This window comes from Centroberyx affinis, unplaced genomic scaffold, assembly GCF_046629955.1.
Source record: "Centroberyx affinis isolate AG114_WGS23_722 - 3 ecotype Tasmania unplaced genomic scaffold, CSIRO-AGI_Caff_v1 ptg001632l_1, whole genome shotgun sequence".
Classification (NCBI taxonomy): Eukaryota; Metazoa; Chordata; class Actinopteri; order Beryciformes; family Berycidae; genus Centroberyx; species Centroberyx affinis.
In genome coordinates this window covers 195446-220019 of record NW_027280069.1, presented here as the reverse complement: position 1 = coordinate 220019, position 24574 = coordinate 195446, and the positions used below count along the sequence as shown (strand labels likewise).

The following is a 24574-nucleotide window of genomic DNA, read 5'->3' as shown; positions in this document are numbered from 1 at the left end:
AGGCATTCAAGTCGAGGTCTGAGTTGGGCTGATAACGAGCAGGATATGGGCCTTACTTGTCTAGCTAGAGCTGAATAATATACAGTAGAGATAGAACAGGCAGGGTTGGACTACTTTTAGACTACATATGCTAATCTGGAGTCTAAAAATGCATTTGTTTGCGTAGTTCCTGTACACACACATACAGACGTGTTGATACTAACACATCTTTAGCCCATTTTGTGTTAATCTACAACAAATCCAATGCACATGTGTGTTTAGGGGACAACAAATCTTGTCTTTAGAGTGTGGAAATCTGTTGAGGGAGATTAACTAAGAGAGGTGAGGCCTGGTCTGGTCTGGTACTCACCAGGTTGGGGGAGAGGAGGGACTGGAAGTGGAGCAGCAGCCCAGCGCTGGCGATCTGCTCCAGCCAACGCCGGCTGGCTTCCTGGGCCTCCTGAGGGTCCTGGGGGTCCGGGCTCTCCTGCTCAGGCTCCCTGCCCACATTGTGGAACTGAGAGCGGGCGCAAAAAAAAAGTTGATAATTTATTCTAATAGTATGTGCTGTCCGTGAATTATGAAAATGTGCGGCTTCGTTGCTGCTAACCTCAGCGTTTCCATCTGTAAATGATAGTCATTTTTCACAATCATTATAACTTAAGTCCAAGGAAGATACGATATATATATAATTTACCTGGTTGAGGACAGCCAGGAGGTGCTGTGAGAAGGCGCACACTGCTGCTACCAGAGACTGACAGAACACCATATCCCGACGCAGCTGGATCTCTGAATCTGAGGCGGGGAGACAAGGAAGACGTGAGGCCGAGACGAAAGCCACGATAAGAAGGAAGTAAAGCAGGAACATGGAAGGGAAGTGAGAGGACTAGTCAGGAAGAGGTGAAGGAAATATAAAATTAAAGTGAGCGGAGATGAAACACTGAGGCGTAAAATGGTAAGGCAAAAGGTTAAAAGAAAAGGAGTGATAGAAATAGGTGGCATGAGTTTGTTATGGCAATTAAAGCTGACTTTTTGGGTCAGCCACTGTGCTGTGGCAATTTTTAAGCTTTCAGTAAGGTATAAAAAGCCTTGGGTGGGTTTTTTTTTTTTTTTTTTTTTTAAATCTGCTGGGTATTAAATATTGTATCAGAAATAAATGAGAGCAAATGACAGGTGTGCCCGAGCGGAAAATAATTGGCTGCCATAATTTTCCTGAGAAATAGCCCTCCTGAAAAAGTAAGTTCAGCAATCCACAGATTTTGAAATGAGTTCACGAACCCCTCAGAAATTAATAATGTCCTATAATGAATGACCGCAAACTCTTTGACACTATTAGCCACTGCCTCCACAACCTTGAGAAATATCAAGACGTTCCGCTTTTTTTTTACACTGTGTTGTTCTTAAGAGGTTCTAATGGGCTCATAGTGTCTAATTTCATCAGCATAATGTCTCTAGTGGAGTTTGCATCTGACTTTGGTAGCGCCATTACTGCCAGTGCAAGGAATAATACGGACTGTGTCTAATTTGAATTCATCCCATTCATTAGCACTGGCCGGGGATGGCTTCTGGTGGATGTTAACAGGCTGATGCTGCTGACATGCATCATAAAATCTACCTGATGATATGTGTGTATGGGAAGCTGATGTCAGTGTCCATATTAATTACGGTGTGGCTTTTTTAGGGGGGTTGGGGGTTGTTGGACTCCAATTACAGTATTAACCTTTGTACTTCGAAGTTAATATTTCTAAGTGCCTGTAACTACTGTATAGATATTATATCCTATAATTATTGCTCCACTCTCTCTTACTCTCTCTATGATTCTAAAACTTCCTTTTTTTTAATTGTTTCTTTCTGTTTTTTCATGTATTGTTTGTACTTTCTCTTTGATTCACGATTTGTTTCTCTCTCACTGTCATTTGAAGTGAGTTGTTGTTTTTCAGCCCACGGCTTTTTAGCCTTTTGGGTCATCTTCCCAAGATGCTATGTCTTCTAAATGCATTGTTTTAATTCTTTTGGTCCAAAATAAATGCACAAAACTACAGTATTTCAGTGAGCAAATTACTGCAAGAGGAGAGAAAGACTAACCTGTATACTGAAGTAAGACCAAGAGCAGTCGTGTCTTCACCTCTGAAAAGAAAAACAACAAATAAAAACCAGTGGGACAGTAAACATCCCTATATGGACTCCCAAAAAGTCTCTCTCCTCTACTGCTACAGTGTGACCTATACTATAAACTCAACCCCTTAACGCCGTTAATACAAAGATGCTGTATAACCCCTCTGCCCCAGACAGCTCCGTCCCAGCTCGCCTGGCTGTTTATCTTCACATGTGAGGAAAAACACAGCATCGTAAAAACCAGCCACGGAGAAAGATAATAACATAAATCTGTGTTTGTTTATAGTCATATCAGAGCCGCCGGTGGTATCCGCGGAACAGTAAACAGCTTGGCAGGGCATTGGCTGCATGAAAAAGCCATCATGGTGAGTGGTAGAAAAAGCGGTGTATACAAGCCAAACTGCACATTAATATTAACTCTGCTTATTTGTACTCTCTCTCTCATGACCACCAGCTCACCTTTCCCAGGAGTGTCATGTGACTCGCCGAGGGTTTAGGCTGATTGTACGTCTGCGTGTTTGTCTGTGGTGGCGTGCGTGCGGTGTGTGTGTCTGTATGTGTGTCTGTGTGTTTGTGTATTCAGTCTGTGTGCCAACAAACACAGAACCACTCTCCCGTTGGGGATAAATGAAGCTGAAGTCCTCGCCTAGATAAATAATGGAGAATCAAGAGAATCTCACAGTGTGCAGGTCCTCAACTCTATAAGTCACTAGTTTTCAGCTCCATCTCTACTGACTTTCCAATTTATGTATCCCAGGATGGTTTTATGTTTTAAAGTTTAAGGAGAGCGGTGCATTTAATCGTCTGGGACGGCCTGTACACACAGAATTGTAACAGGGGTTATGTGTCTAATAAATAGGATGTGGTGCACTGGAGAATTGGTCAATATAATATTTATTACCTCCCAAGCCTGGCATGCTTTTTCATGTATGGTAAATACTGTATGTGACTGTATGTGTGAGAGTGAGCTTGTGTGCATGTGCCTTAGGCCCTGAACATATCAGAAAGCAGTAATGTGTGTATGTGACGTCTGTATGTGTGTGTGTGTGTGTGTGTGTGTGTGTGTTAACAATGTGTGGAATAATTCAGGTGCTTACTAACCTTCAACATATTTGGCAATGGTGTGTGTGAGGGCCTGAACGCTGCTGGGGAGGTTCCAGGGGTCCTGCTTGACGTGGAGGCGCAACTTTTTAGTGCAGTTCACCTTGGGCTCCATCTCCTGCTGAAACTCTGACAGTCACACACACACACACACACACACACACACAGACATACAAACAAATTGTTAGTGTGGAGCTGATAGAAAGATATGGTTGTATGAATTGTAAGGCTCAGTTTTGCATAGACAGAAAGCAGATTATCAATCTACCCTTGTCCACCTCCTGCATTATTACTGAGTCAGAATAGAGAGAGTTTTCTACTGGTAGGCAGATCTCATTATTTCACTCCTCCCCTGATGCCTCTTTCTCCATTATCTTCATCTCCATAGCACTCTATCTCTCTCGCTCTCTAGCTATCTTTCTCCCTCAGTCTTTCCCCCTCAATTCAATTCTATCTAATTCTTAGAGCTTTATTGCCATTGTAAGGTTTTCCTTACTTTGCCAAAGCAGTTATACAACAAGAGCAAAAATAATAATTATAAAGACAACAAAACACAGATAATTAAGGGAATGCCGATTAAGACACAGTAGTTTATCCCCAACCCTATATTGATTATTCAGTCAAAAAAGGTAAACCAGTAACTGAATAATCAAAAAAAAGAGCATGGATACAATATTTAACGAACATGCTGGGACATATTATGAACTTAACATATCACTCTCCTTTTCTGTCTCTCTCTCTCTCTTTCTCTCTCTCTCTCTCAAACCATCTCTCTCCATCTTTCGCTCTCTCTCCCCGTTTCCCTTCCCCTTTCTCTCCATCTCTCTTGCTCTCCATCTGTCTCTCTTCCCATCTCTCTCACTCTCTCTTTCTCCCTTAGCCCTGGCCTCTCCATCTCTCTCTCTCTCTCTCTCTCTCTAAATGAAGGGATATATATTGTAGGTCAGTCAGACCCGGAACTAAGCAAAGCCCTGCTGTTAATGAACCCTTCATTATTCATCCCGTTCTATTAGTCTGGCTCACAGACTGCCAGTTTTAGACCGCCTGCTATCTAATCTCTCTGTCATCTCATCCTGTGTTGGCAGTGACAGAACTCGGGTGTAAAAGCGTATCAATCTGACGTTACCGCTCTCAAAACTAGACAGAGGGGCTTGTAATAGAGTTTACTGTGGAGGCGAAGAAGAGATCTGTGATAGAAGCGGGGCTGTTTAACAGAGGCTTCAAGGAGGTTTGGAGTGTGTGTGTGTGTGTGTTTGTGAGTGTGTGCCTGTGTGTGTGATCAGATGCAGGAATGCTCCACTTGTTAGATAATCCTATTTGCTCTGTTATCAACCACACACATTACTGGCGTTGAGCTGTATCAGCTCTGATCAAGGCCCTCACATCCCCCTGAGGGCATTTGGTTATGTACATAAACAGTTTCTCTCGTGCACACATACAAACACACACACAAGCAAATTCACTTTCACATCAAACATATCTGCGCTCACTTGAGGACAGCCCCAGATGAGAGGACAGGGTGTGTGTGTGTGTGTGTGTGTGCGAAATATGTTGGGGTGTTTGGAGGCTTCACTTATCAAAACATACAGAATAACTGGCTAATCTGTTCATCTGCTCTCAATGCTCATCACACTCCATTAAAGTCATTTTCAAGGGCACAAAACCAGCAAACTCTTCATACCGGAGCTTAGTAAAGGCCTTAAATACAGTACAGAACAGACCACCCGGGTCTGCGTTCAAAACATACAATCATTGTTCTTGTAAAATCTGGGAACCCAGCCTTCACCACTCAGACAAAAACAACTGTAGCTTTTGAGCGTAGCTTTATTCTATCTAATCTTCAAAATGTGCCGAGTCATCAAAACAGAGTTCCATAGGCAGAGCATGATAGGGCACCGTAAGCTAGTTTATTTTTGTACTGGGAAATGATAGGGATAAATTTAAACCCTTCCAACATTTCCTGCATTTTTCCTGCGAGAGATAAAATGTAACAATAGACAAAGTGCTGTTAAATATCAAGGCCAAGATGAGGTTAGGTGGCAAACACGCACAAAGTGATGTTTTGAGACAGTGTGATTGCAAAATGATCAGATAATATACAGACACAAGAGTTGTTACAGGGTCACCTTTCCCATTGACTGGTAAGTAGTACTACAATGGCGCTCAGAGTGGAGATGAGTAGGCAACAAAGTGGCGCTGTTCCAATCCTACAGTATAGTGCGCTTCAGAGAGAGAAGGGCATTGTGGAGAGAGCTCAAGGGGAAAAGAGATGGATGGAGGGAAGGGAGGGAGGGATGGAGAAATGAGGGGGAAAGGGCCGGGAGAGGAAGGGAGAAACGAGGCACTCCGTTTTTTTAGCAGCTGGAATCCACCCACCTCCCCCACATCCCTGCACACACACACACACACACACACACACACACACACACATGCATATTTACACACACACACACACATTCTGCGACAGGAAGTTGCAGCCCCTTTGCGCGGGCGGCTGCGGTGTTTTCAGTGTGTGCTCTGTTTTCTCTCCAGTGTTTTGTATTGGTGCTGGCTGGACTCTGGAGTCTCTCCAATGTTATCTTACTTCTCCCAGTCCCACTGTGCAGCCCAGCGAGGCCCCTGAAGCACAGCTACACCCTGGCAGAAACACTCCTCACAGGAAACCCATATGCTGCCACAGCAGAAAGAGAGACACTTTGACAGGAGCATGTGAGAGATGGAAGGCAAAAAGAATCAATATTTTCCACCCTAAAAGACAAACTTTTATATTTTTTTTCTTATGGGCATAAAACTTTGTTTTGTGAGCCGGACACCTGCTCTTGCTCAAATGCTTTGACCACTAGCTGCACTGTGAAATGAGAAGGTGTCACGGAAAAACCGACAGAGACAGATGCAGGCAGAGCGGTGACAAATCAGCGTGACGGAGCCGTGAGCGAGAGACAATCCCGGTGTTTTACCTTGTAATCCTCGGCCAGGTGTGAAACACTTGGTCTGCTCAAACGCTCGAGCCACCACCGCTCCTCTCAGCATGCTAGTGATTGAGTCCACCTGAAGCGAAGTGAATGGACAAGGGTCATGTTATGTTTCACAGTGTCACCGGCAACCGTAAGTGAAAGCATCCATTGCTATGCCAAGATAGAAACTATTGTGGAGGGAAGTAAAACAGTGCTGCCCAAACATAACCAACACCTGCCTCTCTCTCTCCCTTTCTCTCTCTCTCAAACACACACACACACACACACACACACACACACACAATCTCACAGAGCCCCAGTGAATACAATTTGCTATGCAGTGTGTAAACAAAGCTGGGGAAACTGCTCTACAATAAAACAAATGACAGGAAACAGCCCAAAACTGCAGAGACAGCACAGCATGTTTTTTTCTGCTTTTCCACTGCCGATGGAGACATCCTCATAAAACTTTTCCTAGGTGGTGTGTGTGTGTGTGTGTGTGTGTGTGTGTGTGTGTGTGTGTGTGTGCCAGAGAGTGTATGCATGTGGTCAGATAGGTCACACTGTCAATGTCAACCTTTGCTCCAAAGGTTTCAGGAGGGTCAAGGGTCAACTTAAGGCTCCCCACAATTTTCCTTTCCTAAGCATGAGTCGTGACAACAAAACAAAAGGGGTTAGAAGTCAAGATAGGGAAAACAACGTGTTCCAGCCAAAAAAATCAAAATCAATATTTGAGCCTGCAAAAATAACAATATAACAAAACTGAGAAAAGTCTGAAATATGACGATATGAAATAAGAAATATAAAGTAATCCTCTGGTATGAAAACCAGAGTTCAATGGCACTCGATGCTCTGAATTTTGAGTTGGGTTGATATGGTATTTGGTGGATGCTTTTATCCAACTTTACAGTACTGTGAACGCATACATCTTCTGTGTGGGTGGTCCCAACAGAAATCAAACCCAACAATGTTAACTGAGAAGAGAAGAGAAGAGAAGAGAAGAGAAGAGAAGAGAAGAGAAGAGAAGAGAAGAGAAGAGAAGAGAAGAGGAGAACTTCTGTCCCTGGTGGTAAAGGAGGAGTTGGGACACCAAAACAGTAAAAAATGTGATAAATGATAAGTAAAGTAAAATACAATAAAATGAGGGTTTGTGGTTATAGTTGGGGCGACAGGATGGCCAAGTGGTGAGTGAGGTCATCCCCCCACTAGCTAGCTGACCCTGCACCCCAACCAGATGATAAAAAGAGAATTTATCCCTTGGGGGATTAATAAAGTATAGAAAATCAAATAAAATGTTTCTCTATGAGAGAAAGTGAGTTTTGGAAAGGTTAGGGGGGGGCAGCGTTGCGTAATTTTTGAAAGCTGGGATATTTCAACTGCAAAATTCAACACTTGGCTGTGGCTTGGGCTTTTTAGTGATAAGTCATATAGACCAGAGGGTGCAGAGGGTCAGCTGACCCACCTGGCTGAAAAGGTGCTCCAGGAAGCTGTGGAGTTTCTTCTGCTTATCATGGGACAGCCACACACTGGAGGGCATCTCATCTCCTGCGGAAAAGTGGTTTCACACATGTATTAAAAACACACTTCTACTGTAGGTGGCCATACTGTATTCACATATCCATGATTGTGAACACACATAAACAACAACACAAACACACACACGCACAACAAATCCCCTTGAAGTCTGTTAAACAAACCCACACGCAAACATAATTATGTTGACATGCACACACAAAGAGACAGCCCCTCCATATGGGCTGCTGTACAGGCAATTAGCATGTGTTATTAATTTAGCATCAACAAGGGTCTGAAGATTTGGCAGGTCTGAAGCGAGTGCTGACCAGGGATGTGTGTGTGTGTGTGTGTGTGTGTGTGTGTGTGTGTGTGTGTGTGTGTGTGTGTGTGTCCGTCTGTGTGATTGAATGTGTGATTCGTTTCTAACAGACAGAAAAAAGAGGGAATATCTGACATCACTAACAGCTGTGAAGTGTATGTGTGTGTGTGTGTGTGTGTGTTACAGCATTTGTGTGACACAGACATCCTAAGAGAGAGAGGGAAGGGGATATTTGACTGGATCCACAGCTGTGGAAGATGTTAACGAAAACCCGAGTGAGAGCTGCGGCCGAACGGCTGCCATATCCAATTAGATTCAACTTCAGCCTTTTTTGTTCTCGCCTTCTAAAAGGTATAATCATGCAGTTAGATTGTAATCATGACCTGTCACTTATGGGACCATCTTGCAACATTGTGGCTGATTGGGTTGATGGATTATGACATTCAGCTGGAACCTTGATCTCTGCTTTATCATATCAAAGTCTCACTGTATTGCATATGCCTATTTTTATGACCATAACTAAAATAAATTCGACTGTATGTTACACAGTGCGTCCAACTCATCTCTGTTTGATTGGTTGTGTATTTTACATGAGTTGCGCCTGCAAAATAATTGTATTTATCATGCGTTATGTGGAGGATTAATCATGCTTGTGTCCACAGCCTGGACCATGCATGTGTGTGTGTGGTTTGCTTTATGTTGTGTTTGTGTACCTGAGTCCATCTCATCACTGTGAACGTAGGAGCTACAGTGGCTGCTGCAGATACTGGTGAAGGAGGCAATGGAGTTTCTGTTGCTGTTACAGTCACTGGGGAGAAACAGGGAGAAAATATGCTAAAGAGAAAACTGTCTTTTAATCATCTTAACTCTAATCTCTAATCTCTTTCTCTCTCCCCATTCTCTTTGAAAGTCTCTACCTCTGCTTTGCGTCCGCCTCTCGCTCTGGTTTTACCTGTAGGAGTCTCTGTTGCTGATGGTGTCGTGTCCGGAGTCCTCCTGCTCGTCCCCCGCCACGTTGAAGCACACCTTCTTCCCGTTCCTCTCGCCCCTCTCTCCCTCACTCTCTGCAGAGATGTAGCTCTCCGGGGTCTTCACCTCTGTCGCTGGGGGGTAGGTGATGGAGGACAGGAGGCTGGCGGAGAGAGAGAGGGAGGGAGTGATCGGAGGAATTTATGAGGGGAGAAGAAGAAGACAAAGACGAAGAAGAAGAAGAAGAAAAAGCAGAAGAGAGCATGATAAAAACAGCCTCTTTGCTCTAAATGTGACAAACTATGATGTAAACTACCAGTCAAAAGCTTGGGCACACCTGATTAAATGTACTATGTTTTTCATTATCCTAAAGCCATTTTGATCTAAAGGCTCATGGCTTATGTATATATGTGCATACATGTGTGGGTTGAAGTGTTGCCTCTGAGAAGCAGCTGACTGAGTGGGCCAAACAAAACCCCAAGCTGTTTGTGTTTGACTTCCGCACAACAGCGTCAGAGGGCCAGGGATCCACATAATATTAATAGGTTCAAACATGTTGCAGGGTACAGCTGTGTCAACACGCTGCAGCGACGCTAAAAAAGATCAGCTCCCCTCGCACTGTTACTGCTGGCCTGCATTCTATCAGACGGCTATCAGAAGAGCAGGAAGAGGCTGGTCGGGATATTTTCACAGTTGCAGAAACACATGGTGGCATTTAAAGCCATATTCCCAATAAATGCTGGGCTTGGACTTTTCTGATCTCTCTCCACGCACACACTGACACGCGATGTCTGTTTGCATTTCAGCCTAATTTCATTTGTGTCCGCTTACATTTTCCATTGTGTCATAACATAGGCCTTGTGGACATTTCAAAGTGGAGGCAGTGGGGAGGGGTTGCTAAGGGCCACTCAGATCTGTGCGAAGTAAACAATCTGTCCCTCGTGCTTCCCAAACGCGTCTCAGATGCTCGATTTGTATGCCTTTTTATCATTTCAAACAGTGCTCTTTTCTCCCTATACCTCTCTCCATCTACCTCCCTTCTATCCATTCACAGGCTGACTAGGCCACAGAGATGCCCTCATTATGGTCCACTCCAGGAGCCGCCACAATGCCCCTCCAAAGCAGAGTGGCATTCCATCGCCATGGAGAAGCTCTCCAGGCTCTCTGATTGGCTGTTGGTTAATAAGGAAGTGTGCGCAGTTTGGGGCCTTTGGGGCACAAAGTATCGGAGGGAGCAAGGGAGAATAACAATGACTGGATCAGAGCAGGGGATTCAACAGAGAGAGGAAGGGAGGGGGGGAGAGAGAGAGAGAGAGAGAGAGAGAGAGAGAGAGAGAGAGAGAGAGAGAAAGAGAGATCAGGCCAAAGTTCACTAGTGCTCATGGCAGAGCAATCCAAAAGGCTCAAATCTCTGGCCGTCTAATGCAGCAAACTTTACAAGATCCCGTAATCTCCCACATCTTGATCTGGCTGACTGGCCAGTTTCTGATGCTTATGGAGAAACTAAACTACAACATCTGTACTCTGTAATGGATGTGTTATCAAAGTACAATACTTCAATCAAACATAAATAAGTACAAGTAAAATAGCTGATTCCAGACAATACTCCAAGTAAAATCTGACGTAAAAGCTACTCGATTACAATAACAGTAATTGTAATTACCTCCACCATTGGTAGCAGTAGTAGTAGCAGTAATAGTAATAGTAGTAGTAGCAGTTGGTGTAGAAGCAGTAGTAGTAGTAATGTTAATACTAGTAATAGTAGCAGCAGTAGTAGTGGACTGAAAAGTACCATTTAAAGTCCCCATGATGCATACTAGCACAGAGATGAGATCTTGTGGAAAACCACTAAACTGCTGCATCACTGTATTACTGTATTACTTTCAGTGTGTGTAAATTGGCCCAAATAAACTTTAGATGTTTTTTAACAGAAGATTTCTACATCAGTAGGCTACATCTGGCTGCTTTTCCATTACCACCAATACGTTGGACTCTGGTCAGCCCGCTTAGCAGTGACATTTGCTATACCCAGAAATAGTGGCAGAGTGAGTGATTTCTACTTTTTCTTCTCTCTGTTAATATACATTGAGTCCTCTGCCGCATGGTGGAGACATAAATCACAGGCCAGCTAAAGAGAGCAGGCTAGGCTACGGGCTTGCTTTATCATGAATATGCAATGTATGCAATGTCATTAGTAAAGATATCCCACTTCTATACATTGAATCATTACACATCAATCGCCTTCATGGCATCTCCAAGAGCATCTGCATTGCAAAGCTCCACATCAGGCAGTTTCTTAATAGGATATTTGCATATGCTTTAATCCATGCTGAGGTGAATAAGCTGGAGTAGATGACAGCTATGAAGTCACTGCCTGTCAGGACACTATTAATTATGTGCATTGGATAAGGAATAGATACAGATACAGGCCTTATAAAAAGTGGGAAGAGAGGAGAAGAAACGGGGGGGGGTTAACCAGGAAGGGAGGAGGTACTGATATAAAGCGCGTCACCAGGCACGTACTCAAACAGCTGTGACCTCTTGTCTGTGGAGACAAAGGTTCATAGGTCGCTGCCTCAAAATGGAGACCTCTAGTGTCGGCCAAGAAATTATGTAACTCTGTATCCATCACTCTATGTCTACTTGGGTTTTTTTATTTCCTAAATTACTTGAGGATATTTCCAGTTTCCAATGAATGTGCTGTAGACTTCCGCACTTGATTTTGGGTTGGGAAGAGAGGCAGCACATCCTCTCTTGATGTAACACACAAAGGCCGCTCATAAATATGGCAAACGTTCATCAATACATCATTACAGTAGTGTTGTCAAAGTCAGCCACTCGCAGTTCAGAGAGAAAGAGAAATAGAGGCAGACAGGCAGACAGAGAGAGAGAGGGTAGGAAAGAGAGAAAGAGAGGGGCTGTGTATGTAGGTGTGTGTGTGTGTAATGACAGACAGAGAGGAAATGAGACAGGGGCATAGAGGCATTGAGAGACGTAGACAGAACCAGACAGCCAGGAGAGACAGAGGGAGGGACAAGTCCAAATACCATTTAACATGTGGGCATTTTAAGCAGTGACCCGAGGCCAAACATCTCACCAGAGAGTAGGTTAATATGCTAACTAATCCACTGAGGAGCGTAGCGAGGTCTAACACACCCACAGAGGTCAGGGCAATGTAGCCAGGCCGCGACTTCTTGTCCATTACAGCCCATATTAGTTCCACTGTCACACAGCCATGCCCACCCTTAACAAGCTCTTGAAGTGTGTGTGTCTGTGTGTGTGTGTGTGTGTTTATGCATCCAAGCATGCATGCGTGTGTATGGGTGTGCACGCCTGCATGGGTGTGGAGTTGGCGGATGTAAAAAAAAGGCCATTATCCCCTCACTAGCCGTGTCTCAGACCATTTGAGCACACGCGGATCCGACTACACTAATTGGCACTGACAGGAGCATGACAAAATTTGTCCAGACTCGGTCATTAAGAGCCCGGCTGTGGACTCAACTCATAATTACCATGGTTAGATGACAGCTCCGCTCCATCTAGCCACTATTAATGTCATTCCCCAAATACTGCTGCCTTAGAGACTTCTAATGACTACATAAAACAAATGATAAGGCTGATTCATGCAGAAACTCCCAACGCACACACACCTATAATTATCAATCAATTGCCCGCCAATAATTACCAATGAATGCAGGGGAAATCTGTAAATGAGTGAAGTGGAGGTATTATTGTTCTTTTAGAGGTTTTGTGTGTGTGTGTGTGTGTGTGTGTGTGTGTGTGTGTGTGTGTGTGTGTGTATGTATGTATAAGTCGTCCATTGTTGATGAATGGCATTTCCAGAGGGCACCTGGCCTCATGACACGCCCTCTACTTCATTGAGTTTGTATTTCCTGTTTGGGGGTGGGGGTGGTGGGGGTGGGGGTGGGGGGTCAGAACTGGAGCAGTGTTTCCCATTTCCTTTCTGCAGCCTCATGTCCCTCCAAACAATGAACCCGTCAACAGCGCTGGACACAGAATGGCCAGCCAGGAAGCGCTTTGGTCTAACACACACACACACCAGCAGTAGGTTCATACCCATACACATAAAGGAAAAGTGAGCATGCCCTTACACACAGATTGTGCTCACATTATTGTACTGTATACTTGTAAAATTACACACTTGGATGCATGCACACACTCACACACACACTTGCACACACACACACACACACACACACAGGTGCTGGAATAATGGCCAAAATGTATGTATGTATGCTAAGTGCCAGATGCAGCACATTGACCAAGCAGGCTGCTACAGTTACAGCTTGTTTTATGAGCCACTCGGGTTTCAAAGGACATTTCCAGTGGAATAGAATCAATGGGAGGCCATCTCTTTCCATCAAAAACAACAAGTCATTGTAAGTGTGTAGAAAAATATCAATTTCGCCCACTGTTTTGCAATTCATGGTGAATATGTTAGAATATATTAAACTCAAATTCAAGCCCATTTAATGAAACACAATATTTTTCCCTCATGGGAGTGATTTGCAGTGGGCTGTGCATATGAATAGGAGAAACACAGTTATGAGTGGCAATTTACTTACTTACTGTGTGTGTGTGTGTGTGTGTGTGTGTGTGTGTGTGTGTGCGACTGTGCATACTGCCACTCACTCGTGAATATGGGCACCGTGGGTCTCCATCTCCTTGACGACGGTGGTGAGTTTGGTGAGTAGTTTCTGGTAAGCGTCCAGGGTGAGCAGGTCTTCCTCTCTGAGAAGGAAGCGCAGGCCGTGGCCCTCTGTCCTGCCCAGGCTGTGGCCCGACGGGGCAGCCATAGTGGTGATGGTGTGCTGGACGTAAACCATGGGGTTCAGCTTACCTGTGGGAACACAGAAATAACAGGGAAAAGAAGTGAAGATCCTGAATCTGAAATTTCGATGGAATTTGATGCATCATTATTCAAGAGACAACAGGAAAGCCTTTTCCACCATGCCACTGTTTTCATCATTCCCCCGATCCTCACCCACCTTGCTCAGCACTGCTGCGTCCTCCCTTCTCCAGGGTGTTCTTCCTGTTGTCCAGCTGCACGCCAAAGGCGCTGCCCAGAGAGGTGGTGGTCTTGGGATAGGAAACCTCCATCACGTTGATGTGGCAGTTTGTGGGGCAGAAGTCGCTGCTATGGAGGGGAGACACCTTGGTCTTGGCCTGCTTAAAGGTGGGCCACGCCCTGTTCTTCAGCACCCGAGCAAACTGATGCACAGCAGAAAAAAAGAGAGACAGAATATGTTGATATCTTTGCAATTAGGCAATGTAGTTTATATGAGACATATAATGTGAGAAATGTGGGTAGGAATTTTGTATAGATCCTGAGGAATTGCAATTTTAGAAGTGGACAGGCTTCCAAAGTCTTGCTAAGAGACTGAGGGACAGCATTATATAGCCAATGTGTACCACACTTTCACAGCAATGAAATGCCGCATGCGAAACACACTTCAGACTGTCTGTCAGCTTCATGTACTGTATTGTTTTACATATATGACAGCTAGCACTAGCCACAAGAGTAGTATAAATACCCATTACATTTTCCACATCCCTCCTCTGAGTGGCAGCTCAAATATTGAAATTAAAATCAAAGATCCAAGACACATGGCATCACCATTGCTCTCATGTCTGAAGAATTCCAGACCCAACATGACTATTTATCAACACTATAATTTAAAGACTTGGAATGGCTTTGATTTGAATGACACTGATAGCATGGCAGATCATATCATTATGTTGTAAAACTGTATGATGAAATGTTCTTATATTTTACTATGTGTGGTTTGATTTGTGACTTCAACAACCTCCAGAAAGTATGTTCATGTTTCGAATTTGTTGCAGAGGAACTAGTGGTTTACATACGCAACCGTATCTAAACACTGAGAACTATCACAGTGATATTAATCACGCTTTCCGCTGCTTTAAGAAATAACATCATGAGATTCTTTCAGATAAGCTAACAGTATATGCATGCCGTGTACACTATTAAATGAAGACAAATATCCTTTGGGGTGGCTTACGAATGCTTGAGAACCGTGCCTAACTGAAACAAACATCTGAACATACATCTTAACCCCGCCCAACCCTGCTGAGCAGGCACACTTCCTTAACGTGCTGCGAGATAGCATCTCCATGTAGAATACAATATGCAGGGAGCCGGTGGGACTGCCTGAATCCAGTGGAGCTGATACAGAACATCACCCACACATTTTTTCTTGGAACATTTGGTTGCACTTTCCTTGAACCTTCTGTCACAAGGCCTGTATCCTGTCATAGATGTTACACAGCAGATGCTATGAGCCATTGCGATGGTTGGAATCAGTTTTTTAGCAACTTGGGCTGTCAGACAACATAAGCCAATGTATATGTTAACTAAGCAACTTAAGCCAAACATTTCTACTCAGTTATCTAAGATAGAGGGAGTATAGAGCTGCTATTCCAAGCTAGTTGATGCGCTCCAGATGGACCGTGAGTTGACCCTCTCTTGAGACCAAAGAGTCTTACCACATCTCCTGCCTGTCTCTGGAGGTTGGGGACCCTTGTTTCCTCCAGTCAGCCTCTCTTTCTCTTTCACTCTTTGTTCTGTCATCTCTCTTTCTCTCTGTCTTTCATTTTCCTCTCTCGTCATTGCTTGCTCTCTCTCTCCTCCTTTCTTTTGCCCCCCCCCTGCCTCCTGTCACCCCTCCTTTCTCTCTAGGGGTCTGAGCAGGAATGCTCCAGTGCAGGCGGGATCTTACACAACAAGAGTCCTGGCTGTGGCTGTTCAGGGCTATTTATAAGTGACTGGTAATTAATCCAAGGCCAGCTCTAATGTTGAGTCAGATCTTTTCCTTTCCCTCTCTCACACACACTTGCACGCACATGGATGTTTTGCCTATAGACACATGCTTACAGATGTGAAGGCAGAGATGAAAATACTTCGGCTCTGTCAAGGATTGGCTGTATCATGGTCATAAAACAAAGCATACATACACCACATATATCCACACACATAGGCATAACCTTCCCCGACACTCACACATACACACAGAAGGGAATGACAGACCGCTTGCCTAAATATTTCTTCTTCCCTCGCGGGTCAATGAGAACTGATTACATTTTTGCACAGCAGCCTTCAAACATTGTTGTTGTTGGCATTCATCGTGTTTGTGGCGTGTCACTGGTTTGATGCACTTTGGCATTTTGATGTCAGTGCGGTGAGTAAACAAACATCCATCAAGGACATCTAGGTCTTTTCAGTCTTTTCTTAATATTTTTTCTTTACTTGGGTCCTACAGGTTGGAGATTCTATAGAAGTCCCACCACATTGCATCTATCTTGGTACAGCAGAGCTTTCACACTTTCTTATGGGAGCAGAACAATGGTGCAGCACCGCGGTAGCAACCATGTAAAAAGTGGTATTTCTACAATAGCTGCATTAGTATCTCTCTATCATTGTAAGTCTACAGAGAATTGCAGAGGACAGAGTATCTTTGTGCAGGGCTTTTTCGTGTAGCAAAGCTGTGTAAAAAATACACATACATAGTCAGTGGTGGAGAGCTGAACCCTAGAGAGTAAAGCACTGATGAAGGGCCTCTGCTCAGAAAGTCCCTTAACAAATTCACATGGTTCTTTTAGCTCAGAGCGGGACAGTACAGTTACCTTCCTGTAGTTGGTGATGCGGCGGTTGATGTGCTCCACCCTCTCGCCGCACATGGCAGTGAAGCGTACCTGCAGCTCCTCGGGGATGACATCACAGCTGGAGCTCAACCTGCCGCACATCTGCACCAGCGTGTCGTCATTACGCGCCAGCGCCTCCAGGATCTGGTCAGACAGAGGGCAAAAAGCAGGAGGAGGAATGATTAATTGATATGTGAATGCCTTTAAAATCCCCTGTGGACCAGTCCCTTGGTGTTAGGAACTAATGGGATGTGTATAAATGACTAAACAAATGAACAGCGTTTTTCCATTGGAAAATAAAATAAAATATTTGCCAGTACTGGTGATTTCTCCATTAAAGTCCCATGTACAGCAGGCTGTGTTATTCATAAATCCATGGAGAGAAATCCAGATTGTATAATACATACAATATGTATGTAGACTGTGACTTTCCAGATCACAGATCAGATATGAGGAGGAAGAGAGGACCAAGTTTTCTAATGAGATGCCCGCCGGAGGAGAGAGAAAGGCAGGGGAGGAAATTTAACAGCAGGAATAGACTGAGGCACAAGAAAACTCATGCACCCAACAGTGTTAGCAATATTAAAATTCAACATCACACAGCTCTCAGAGGACGGAGTGGACTGCTGGGGCAGATGTTTATAATAATACTAAAATTACTTTCACTTCAGAGGAATGGGAAACTACTTTTAGTTGTAGGGGATATGACAAGAAAATGAGTTATGTTTTTTCGGTATGTCATTGATTTGGGTTTCATCTAAATTGCTGCTTTTAGAGACTTTAGAACTCCAAGGCTGTAAATCTCGATCATTTTAAGACAAGAACACAGCTTGTAATCCTTGCTAATTCACCATGATGGATGCTTCTAGGCATTATACAGAATACGAGAGATGCTGTTTATCAAGGCATTTGGCAGTAGGACACAGCATAATGTGTTTCTGCGTGTGTGCATGGGTGTGTGAGCATGCACGTGTAAGGGAGGCTTCTTCCATCTGTGTATCTTAAATCAATAAAGATCATTCTGCGAACATCAACCCTGGGATGTAAAAAACATGCACTCAGCCCCTCCTGAGATCCGAGTATTAACACAGCTGGGAACTAACACGACTGAAATAAAGCTGTCAATATTAACTAGCATCAAGCCCCTCAATCAACACAGCAGGGAAGCTAGTTCGCCACAGTCTCCACTGCATGAGCACCTTGTCTATACTGAAGCACTCATCACTGAAAAGATCTAACTCTGTGGTCAGTGGGGGACAAAATGTGGTGGAATTTGTGTGGAATGCGGTGTGGAATTTGCTTGTTATTTCCAACATAAAGAAAAATGGAACAACAGAAACTAAACGCACCCTGGAACAAATTCTAAAGAACCCTTCACTCAGAGTCTGATTGATTAGGAACCTGTACTGAGATTCATGTTCCGTTCAAATCAGTGAACGAAACTTTATATGGGTTCTTCTATTGCTCCTCTGCAGCCCGGAGAGAGACAGGAGCACGGTGTGGTTATTTATGTCTTTATTGTTGTTATTATAAAGCCAGGCACAGAGCTGAGGTAATAAACACCAACACCACTATTCATCACCTGGAAGATAATAGAAATATCTCTCTCGCTCTCTCTCTCTTTCTGTCTCTCTCATTCTCTCTCTCATAATATCATGGCTTAAAGGGTGCTTTATAAACTCCGGCATTGCTGACAAATGATTATCATTAATTGCACAGGACATCCCTCCAAATCTGATTTTTTACTAACTGAACAGACGGAACAGCAGTCCCTTTGGCCTGCCATACCTTGGCAGTGAGGCTGAAGAATCCCTTGGGCTCCACCATCTTCTCCAGCACGTGGCACTTGATGCCGGCGGTGCTGTCGTAGTCGTACACCACTCCATACTCCAAGTGGACGTTGTCTACCGTCAGGCTCACATGGTCCTTCTTCCCGTCGATGATGGCTATAGTGTTGAATTTGTCCATCACCTCTGAGGATGCAGAAATACAGAAAACAAACAGGCTTGAGACGTGGATCTCTGTAAACTTGTAGGCACACATACAAGCGTACACACACTCACACACACAGACGTGCATGCACACATGCGCAAACACGTGCACACACGTGCACAAACATACATAAATGATGGAGTCATTGTGTTCTGTAATCAAGACGGAAAAAATCCTTATCTTCACTGCCCACTATGCGGTTGCAGTGTAATTGTTTTCGTCGTCACACGCTCGGCATCGTAGGAGGCTCCAGCCCACCAAACCAATATCTGCAGTTCATTTTAGAGGGAGACCCTCCGCTCATGGCTTTCTGCCCTCTCCCTCAGAAAATGATGAGCAATTCCAAGAGCATTAAGTTAACCAGCCCTATGCTAATGCGATGACTTAATATGCCAATAAATCCTGCTCCGGAGCTGTTTGTTATGAAGGGAATAGCATTCCTGTTTTACTTTCTCGTCGGGATCCATAAATCGTAGGGGGGAATTAACACTTGATGAGCCAGAGGGGGTGATTGTTCTCAGACTAACACACTCCAGATGAGGCTGTTGGAGCTGCGGCAGACTTATTACTGGCTGCGTTCAGAAAAGGCAAAAAGCTTGTGTTTCCGTGAACAAACCTGTGTTACATCCACAAGCACCTTGAGCAGAGATTTTTTGTCCAAATGATTTATTCTCGTGTAGTTCTTTGTGTATGTGTGTGTGTGTGTGGTCACCTTCTACTTTACACTCGAAGCCGTCTCCATTCTCCTCAGCGGTGGGTTTCTGGTTAGTTTTCTGGTGGTCCTCCTGTGCGCTCTCACTGTTGTTGTACACCCACTTAATGGTATCTTGCTGCATAGGAAGAACACACAGACATTTCCTTCAGAATTCAATTACTGAAGTGTTTTGGCATTATGCATTTGTCATGTTCAACCCATTAAGAAATAATTGAAAATGAATGTTCTGTCATTGTCAAATGAATTGCAGTTTCTATTCATATTTTGAACTAATTGAACTGTATAATTGGGAACCTGCCGTGTGAACTGAACTGGAATTAATTTGGCCCTAACCATGGCAGATACACACACACAAACAGACAGATGTGAATTATATCAGGCTGTAGTACGCCGTGTTTTGCATGTCGTTCTTATCCTTCCATTCTCATTCTGGAGTAACAGGTACCGTTTCTATCACTTGAAAAATGGCGGATGAGAAAAAGAATGTCCTGAGAGTGCTGCTCTGTGTGTACACAAGCTGAGGTTTGGGTTTGATGATGCATGTTTAGCTGACTCTGCCCAGATATGGTGTACAGTGTCACAGTCGGCTTGGCAGAGTACACAGTGAAAAGCCTTCACAAACATATGGAAACATGGTACTTGGTGAGACCGCAAAAGCGAACTCGTGCCAATCTCATCAACCCACTCTGCCGTGCCACAGAACTTTGTGTGTGTGTGTGTGTGTGTGTGTGTGTGTGTGTCTGCTCTCTCTTCTCCACACCCAAGCCCACAGTGGGTTTCCTGCCAGGGCTGCATGCTGTGCTTGCCTACTGGTCTGTGGTCTTCTGGGGTATAACCAAAACACACACATACACACACACACACACACACACACACACACACAGAGGGCGTTTCCCCCCATGTCCATGCTTGATGTAAACCAGATCTCCAGTAGTGTTGGAACCATGTACCGCTTCATTAAGCCTCCAGTCCCAATGGGGCTCAATTACATTGTATATCCCCGCGACACACAAACTCACACCCTCTCTATTTTCGCACAAACTTTCCCACCTTCCCTCTTTTCTCCTCCAACAGGTGGCCTGAGCTCATTCTCTCCTCCTACACTCTTCCTGCGTCAACCGCTCTCCTGCCACTTAGTCAGAAAAAAAACGACTGACTCTCCCTTCCTTTGCCTGTCTCGTTTTTCCTCCATCTCTCTCCCCCAGCGCTCTCCCCCAGCCTGAGCCCCAGCCACCCCACATCTCTTCCCACCTCTCTCTGCAGCCTGCCAGTCTCCCACAGCAGGCCCACCACTGTGAGCCAGGGGTCAGCGCTGGAGGAGCCAAGACTACTATTATTCCTGCGTAATGACCCAGAGAAGGAGAGAGCAAGTCAGAGAGAGAGAGAGAGAGAGAGAGAGAGAGAGAGAGAGAGAGAGAGAGAGAGAGAGAGAGAGAGAGAGAGAGAGAGAGAGAGAGAGAGAGATGAAGCTAGACAGGACTAGGAGGCCCCTGTTATGTTTCTTCTCACGGTCAACAAATCCTCGTCTCCCCTCTCTTTCTGCCTTTCTACACTCTTCAAAACTTCTCCTTCCCATAACTCGGAAACAGATGATCCATGGCATAAGCTTAATTCTCCACCAGTAATGCAGTGGTAAACAAAAAGCTTGGTAATGTATGGCCTCCAGTCAGTGATCCTCATGAAGCACACAACCATCATTATGAACAAAATTCAAATATACTTCCAGAAAACCATTGTTTTCCTTAGAAAACCATATCTCCATATAAACTTATATCAGTTTCGTACAATTTAAAATGATGTATATGAATTCACGTGATTTATGTGAGCCTAAAAAGTTGAGTAAACTCTATTCTACAAATAAAAAGATGAGTTTAGGTGGGTTTATGCTCCACTACAGCCCTGTTTTCTATTTCTTGCCTCCCTGATTTTTACCATCCTTTCTGCCCTTCCCCCCTCTCTTTCTCCTCCTCCTCCTGTCTTACCTGTGTGGGTCGGCGGTACTTCCGGCACGCGGTGACATGAGCGATGACGCTGGCATGGCTCTCCTTGCTGACGTTGATGCCATTCACCTTGATGATGCACTGGCCTGGGTGGAGACCAGCGATGGCCGCCACCGTGCCTGGTGAGGGAGATAGGGAGAGAGAAAGGAGAGGCGTCAAGGGCAATGACGACCGCACATTACCATGCAGACGCCAGCTGAATCGGGACCAGACAAACGCCGGCACATCCCAAAAAATAACTGTCACATCTGTCACATCCTGTACACAAAATTGGGTTGAATAACACTCCTTTTTCTCCTTGCATTTACAACTGTTGTTTCCTGTTTTGGCAGCTCAGGAGGAGGGTGAGAGAGAGAGCGCGTGGAGAGGAGGGAAGTTGTTTATCTGGGGTAGACGAGGGCCTCTCCGAGGGATGTGATTCAGACTATAAGAGAACTTCAAGGTTTACAGCTATCAGGAGGAAGTGCATTGGCAGACTAAATATTCCTCCCATTTGTTTTCTTAGCTTCTTAAACACACACCACACATACCACACATTTCAGTATATATCTGTATTCCTCTTACCCAGAGGAAGTATTGCAGGAAAGAAATGATTCGTCTGCAGTTCCTATATTGCCTTAACCTTTAGTAAGTAAATATCATCCGCAGCAGATACTGTATAGTTAACAAAATACAAAAATTGAAACTTTTTCTTGAGTCAGGGAAACAGGTGCAGGCCGAAATCAATACCAGGATAGGGACAAGCACACAAACAAGTATAAGATAAAGGCCTCTCACATCCATACTCTTGGTGTTGCATCTCTTAATTGTGTGTGTGTGTGTGTGTGTGTGTGTGTGTTGTGTGTTCAGTCTATCCAGTTCATGAAGGCTTTTACAATTGCTGTTCTAAACATACAGTGTCAGGTAGGTCTTCCTCTGATTCACATGAAATGAGGCTACATTGAATATTTTACATTTCCAGTAACAACAACATTTTTTTGGGTAGAACTGGGTAGTTAGCATGAGGCCCGATAGCCACCGTGGACAGGTACCTGAACAGGCATAGCTAACCCTAGAGAAACTCAAACTTCACCAACTTAAATGATTTTCATGATGAAAAGATAATGCAAGTGCAATCCCTTCAAATAGACTCTCTTTCACTCCACCACTCTGTCTCACCTCTTTCTGTCTCTCTTCTCACAGTTCCTCTGTCTCCCAGTGTCTCTCTCTCTCTCAGTCTCCCTCTCTCTCTTCTCACACTCCCTCACTAATTACTATTATCTGCCCCTGTTGACCTCAGACACCAGGGGACAGTGACTGTTGTGACAATCCCAGACATTAGACTCCTCCTACATCTTCAACCTTGTCCGGAGGAATCAAAGCACCTATACTCAAACACACAGCAGGTTCCCAAGCAACCACACAGCCGAACACACACACACATGCACACACACACACACACACACACACACACACACAGCTGCAATTTTACACTGCCATCACTCCTAGATTGTTTAAGGGAAAAAACAAGAATCAATTCCCCTGAGAACGGCCAGACAACGCCATGGATTGTTTTTCGATTGGTCCCTATCTCACGCCGGCCCTGATAGCGGTGCTACTAAACATGCTGTGTGGAAGAGGGAGAGGGCTGGAGAGGGAGCAGGGCTCTGATGAGTTTGGAGCAAACAAATAAAAAAAATGATTGGCTAAGCACCCCTCCAACACACAGAGAAGTTGAACTGAAAAGAAATATGTGTATGGGTACATGGAAGCCATTACCATGTGGAAAGTGACTGATAACCAACTAATCCCTGGTTCTGGCAGCACCATGCACCAACCAGTTGAGCCACATGGAGAGTATGAGGAGGATAAATTGGCCTATTGTGGCCAAGTCACGCACAAACCCAGAGACCGGCATGCCAGCTGCTTGCCAGCTGTGCCACAATAACAAGAGAGGTGATAGAGGGCCGTTTCCTGGTGATAAAGACAGGAGGGCAGACAGCTCAGCTGGTTTGGGTGGTGCCCTCTTACCTCTTCCAACAGCATGGACCACAGAGGGACCAAAGCCCCGGATCTGGAAGCCCAGCCCATCAGCTGAGTCTGGGATCTTTACTGTCCTGGAGATGGGAGGAGGGGAAACAGGCGATGCATCAAGTTTAACTTATTATACAGAGACAGTTTGATGAGTTTGACACGCACACCCACACATGGTGTCGCACATACATACACACACACATCCATACATGTACATACTGTACATACACAGCTGTGACTTACTCTCTTGGCTTGGTGCTGACCAGCACCCTGAGGGGTCCCTTGCTGTTGAAGCACTGCCTGAGGAGGATCTCCACTTCAGAGAATGGCCTGAGGAACACCAGGTCTCCATTCATGGCAAACAACTTCTTCCCCACCTCCAGACCAGCCATCTTACAACAACACACACAACAGAATAGGATAGAATAGAATGCTGTTGAGTGTATGCCTAATGTGTTCATGTTTAGTCGACTGACATACAGTCCGTCTTGTTTGTACTATATGGGAGGTCCTGTTATGTTTTGTCCTTCACCTAGTATGTCAGTCCTGTATTGTGTAACTATCTTATAATGTGGCAGCAGCAATTAACCAAGTCAGATTCGTTGTGCATCCGTTATACTTGGCAAACTACAGAGTTTCTGGTTCTGAAACTGAATAGAATAAAGAATGAGTTAATTAGTTTAGGAATGTAAAAGAGAATATTTAAACTGTACGTACTGCAAAGCACCGAATTAAAAAGGCTTGTTTACATAATACATAAACCAGTGGCTTCAGCACTGTACTACATACTGATGTATTATTAAGTAAAAAGTATCAAGTATTACTGTCCAACAGAACCTCAATGAAATGCATTACTTAACTGCTCTCTCTCTCTCTTTCTGTATCTACTGATCTCAATTTCAGTTTCAAGTGAACTTTACTGGAATGAGTAGAAGAAGACCAATATTCCCAAAGCATTTCTGTACATCCTAAAGCAAAGCATACACTCGTAGGAGACAGTATGGGGCAGCCTTTATCTATACGAGTACACAGCTGGATCCTATTGTGGATTTTGTTGTCCCACATTGAATATTTAAATGCAAACACACACACACACACACAGGCTTCCATGGGTATACAACACTACTTCTGGACTGGAGGGAATTATGGGTCGCCCTCTCAGATTGATCGCATTTCCTTTGAAACTCCTCTGTCGCATTTTCATCTAGCAGATCAAAGC

General features: G+C 44.4%; 1 protein-coding gene across 4 annotated transcripts in view; it reads right to left on the bottom strand.

Annotated features, from left to right (window-relative positions):
• prex2 (phosphatidylinositol-3,4,5-trisphosphate-dependent Rac exchange factor 2) overlaps positions 1 to 24574 on the bottom strand; it is a 97145-nt gene that overhangs the window by 26243 nt on the left and 46328 nt on the right. For 2 of the 4 annotated variants that reach the window (XM_071528186.1, XM_071528189.1), the window contains exons 18-33: positions 23599 to 23747; positions 23353 to 23438; positions 21325 to 21461; positions 19340 to 19457; positions 18424 to 18608; positions 16618 to 16779; positions 13962 to 14184; positions 13606 to 13813; positions 8936 to 9115; positions 8697 to 8791; positions 7612 to 7694; positions 6153 to 6243; positions 3196 to 3324; positions 2065 to 2106; positions 677 to 774; positions 350 to 496 (exon numbers count right to left, since the gene is read on the bottom strand). In XM_071528186.1, coding sequence (XP_071384287.1) covers positions 350 to 496; positions 677 to 774; positions 2065 to 2106; positions 3196 to 3324; positions 6153 to 6243; positions 7612 to 7694; positions 8697 to 8791; positions 8936 to 9115; positions 13606 to 13813; positions 13962 to 14184; positions 16618 to 16779; positions 18424 to 18608; positions 19340 to 19457; positions 21325 to 21461; positions 23353 to 23438; positions 23599 to 23747 — 2133 coding nt within the window. Of the gene's footprint in view, positions 1 to 349; positions 497 to 658; positions 775 to 2064; positions 2107 to 3195; positions 3325 to 6152; positions 6244 to 7611; positions 7695 to 8696; positions 8792 to 8935; positions 9116 to 13605; positions 13814 to 13961; positions 14185 to 16617; positions 16780 to 18423; positions 18609 to 19339; positions 19458 to 21324; positions 21462 to 23352; positions 23439 to 23598; positions 23748 to 24574 lie in introns of all 4 variants that reach the window. The other 2 variants (XM_071528188.1, XM_071528187.1) reach the window with 2 other exon arrangements.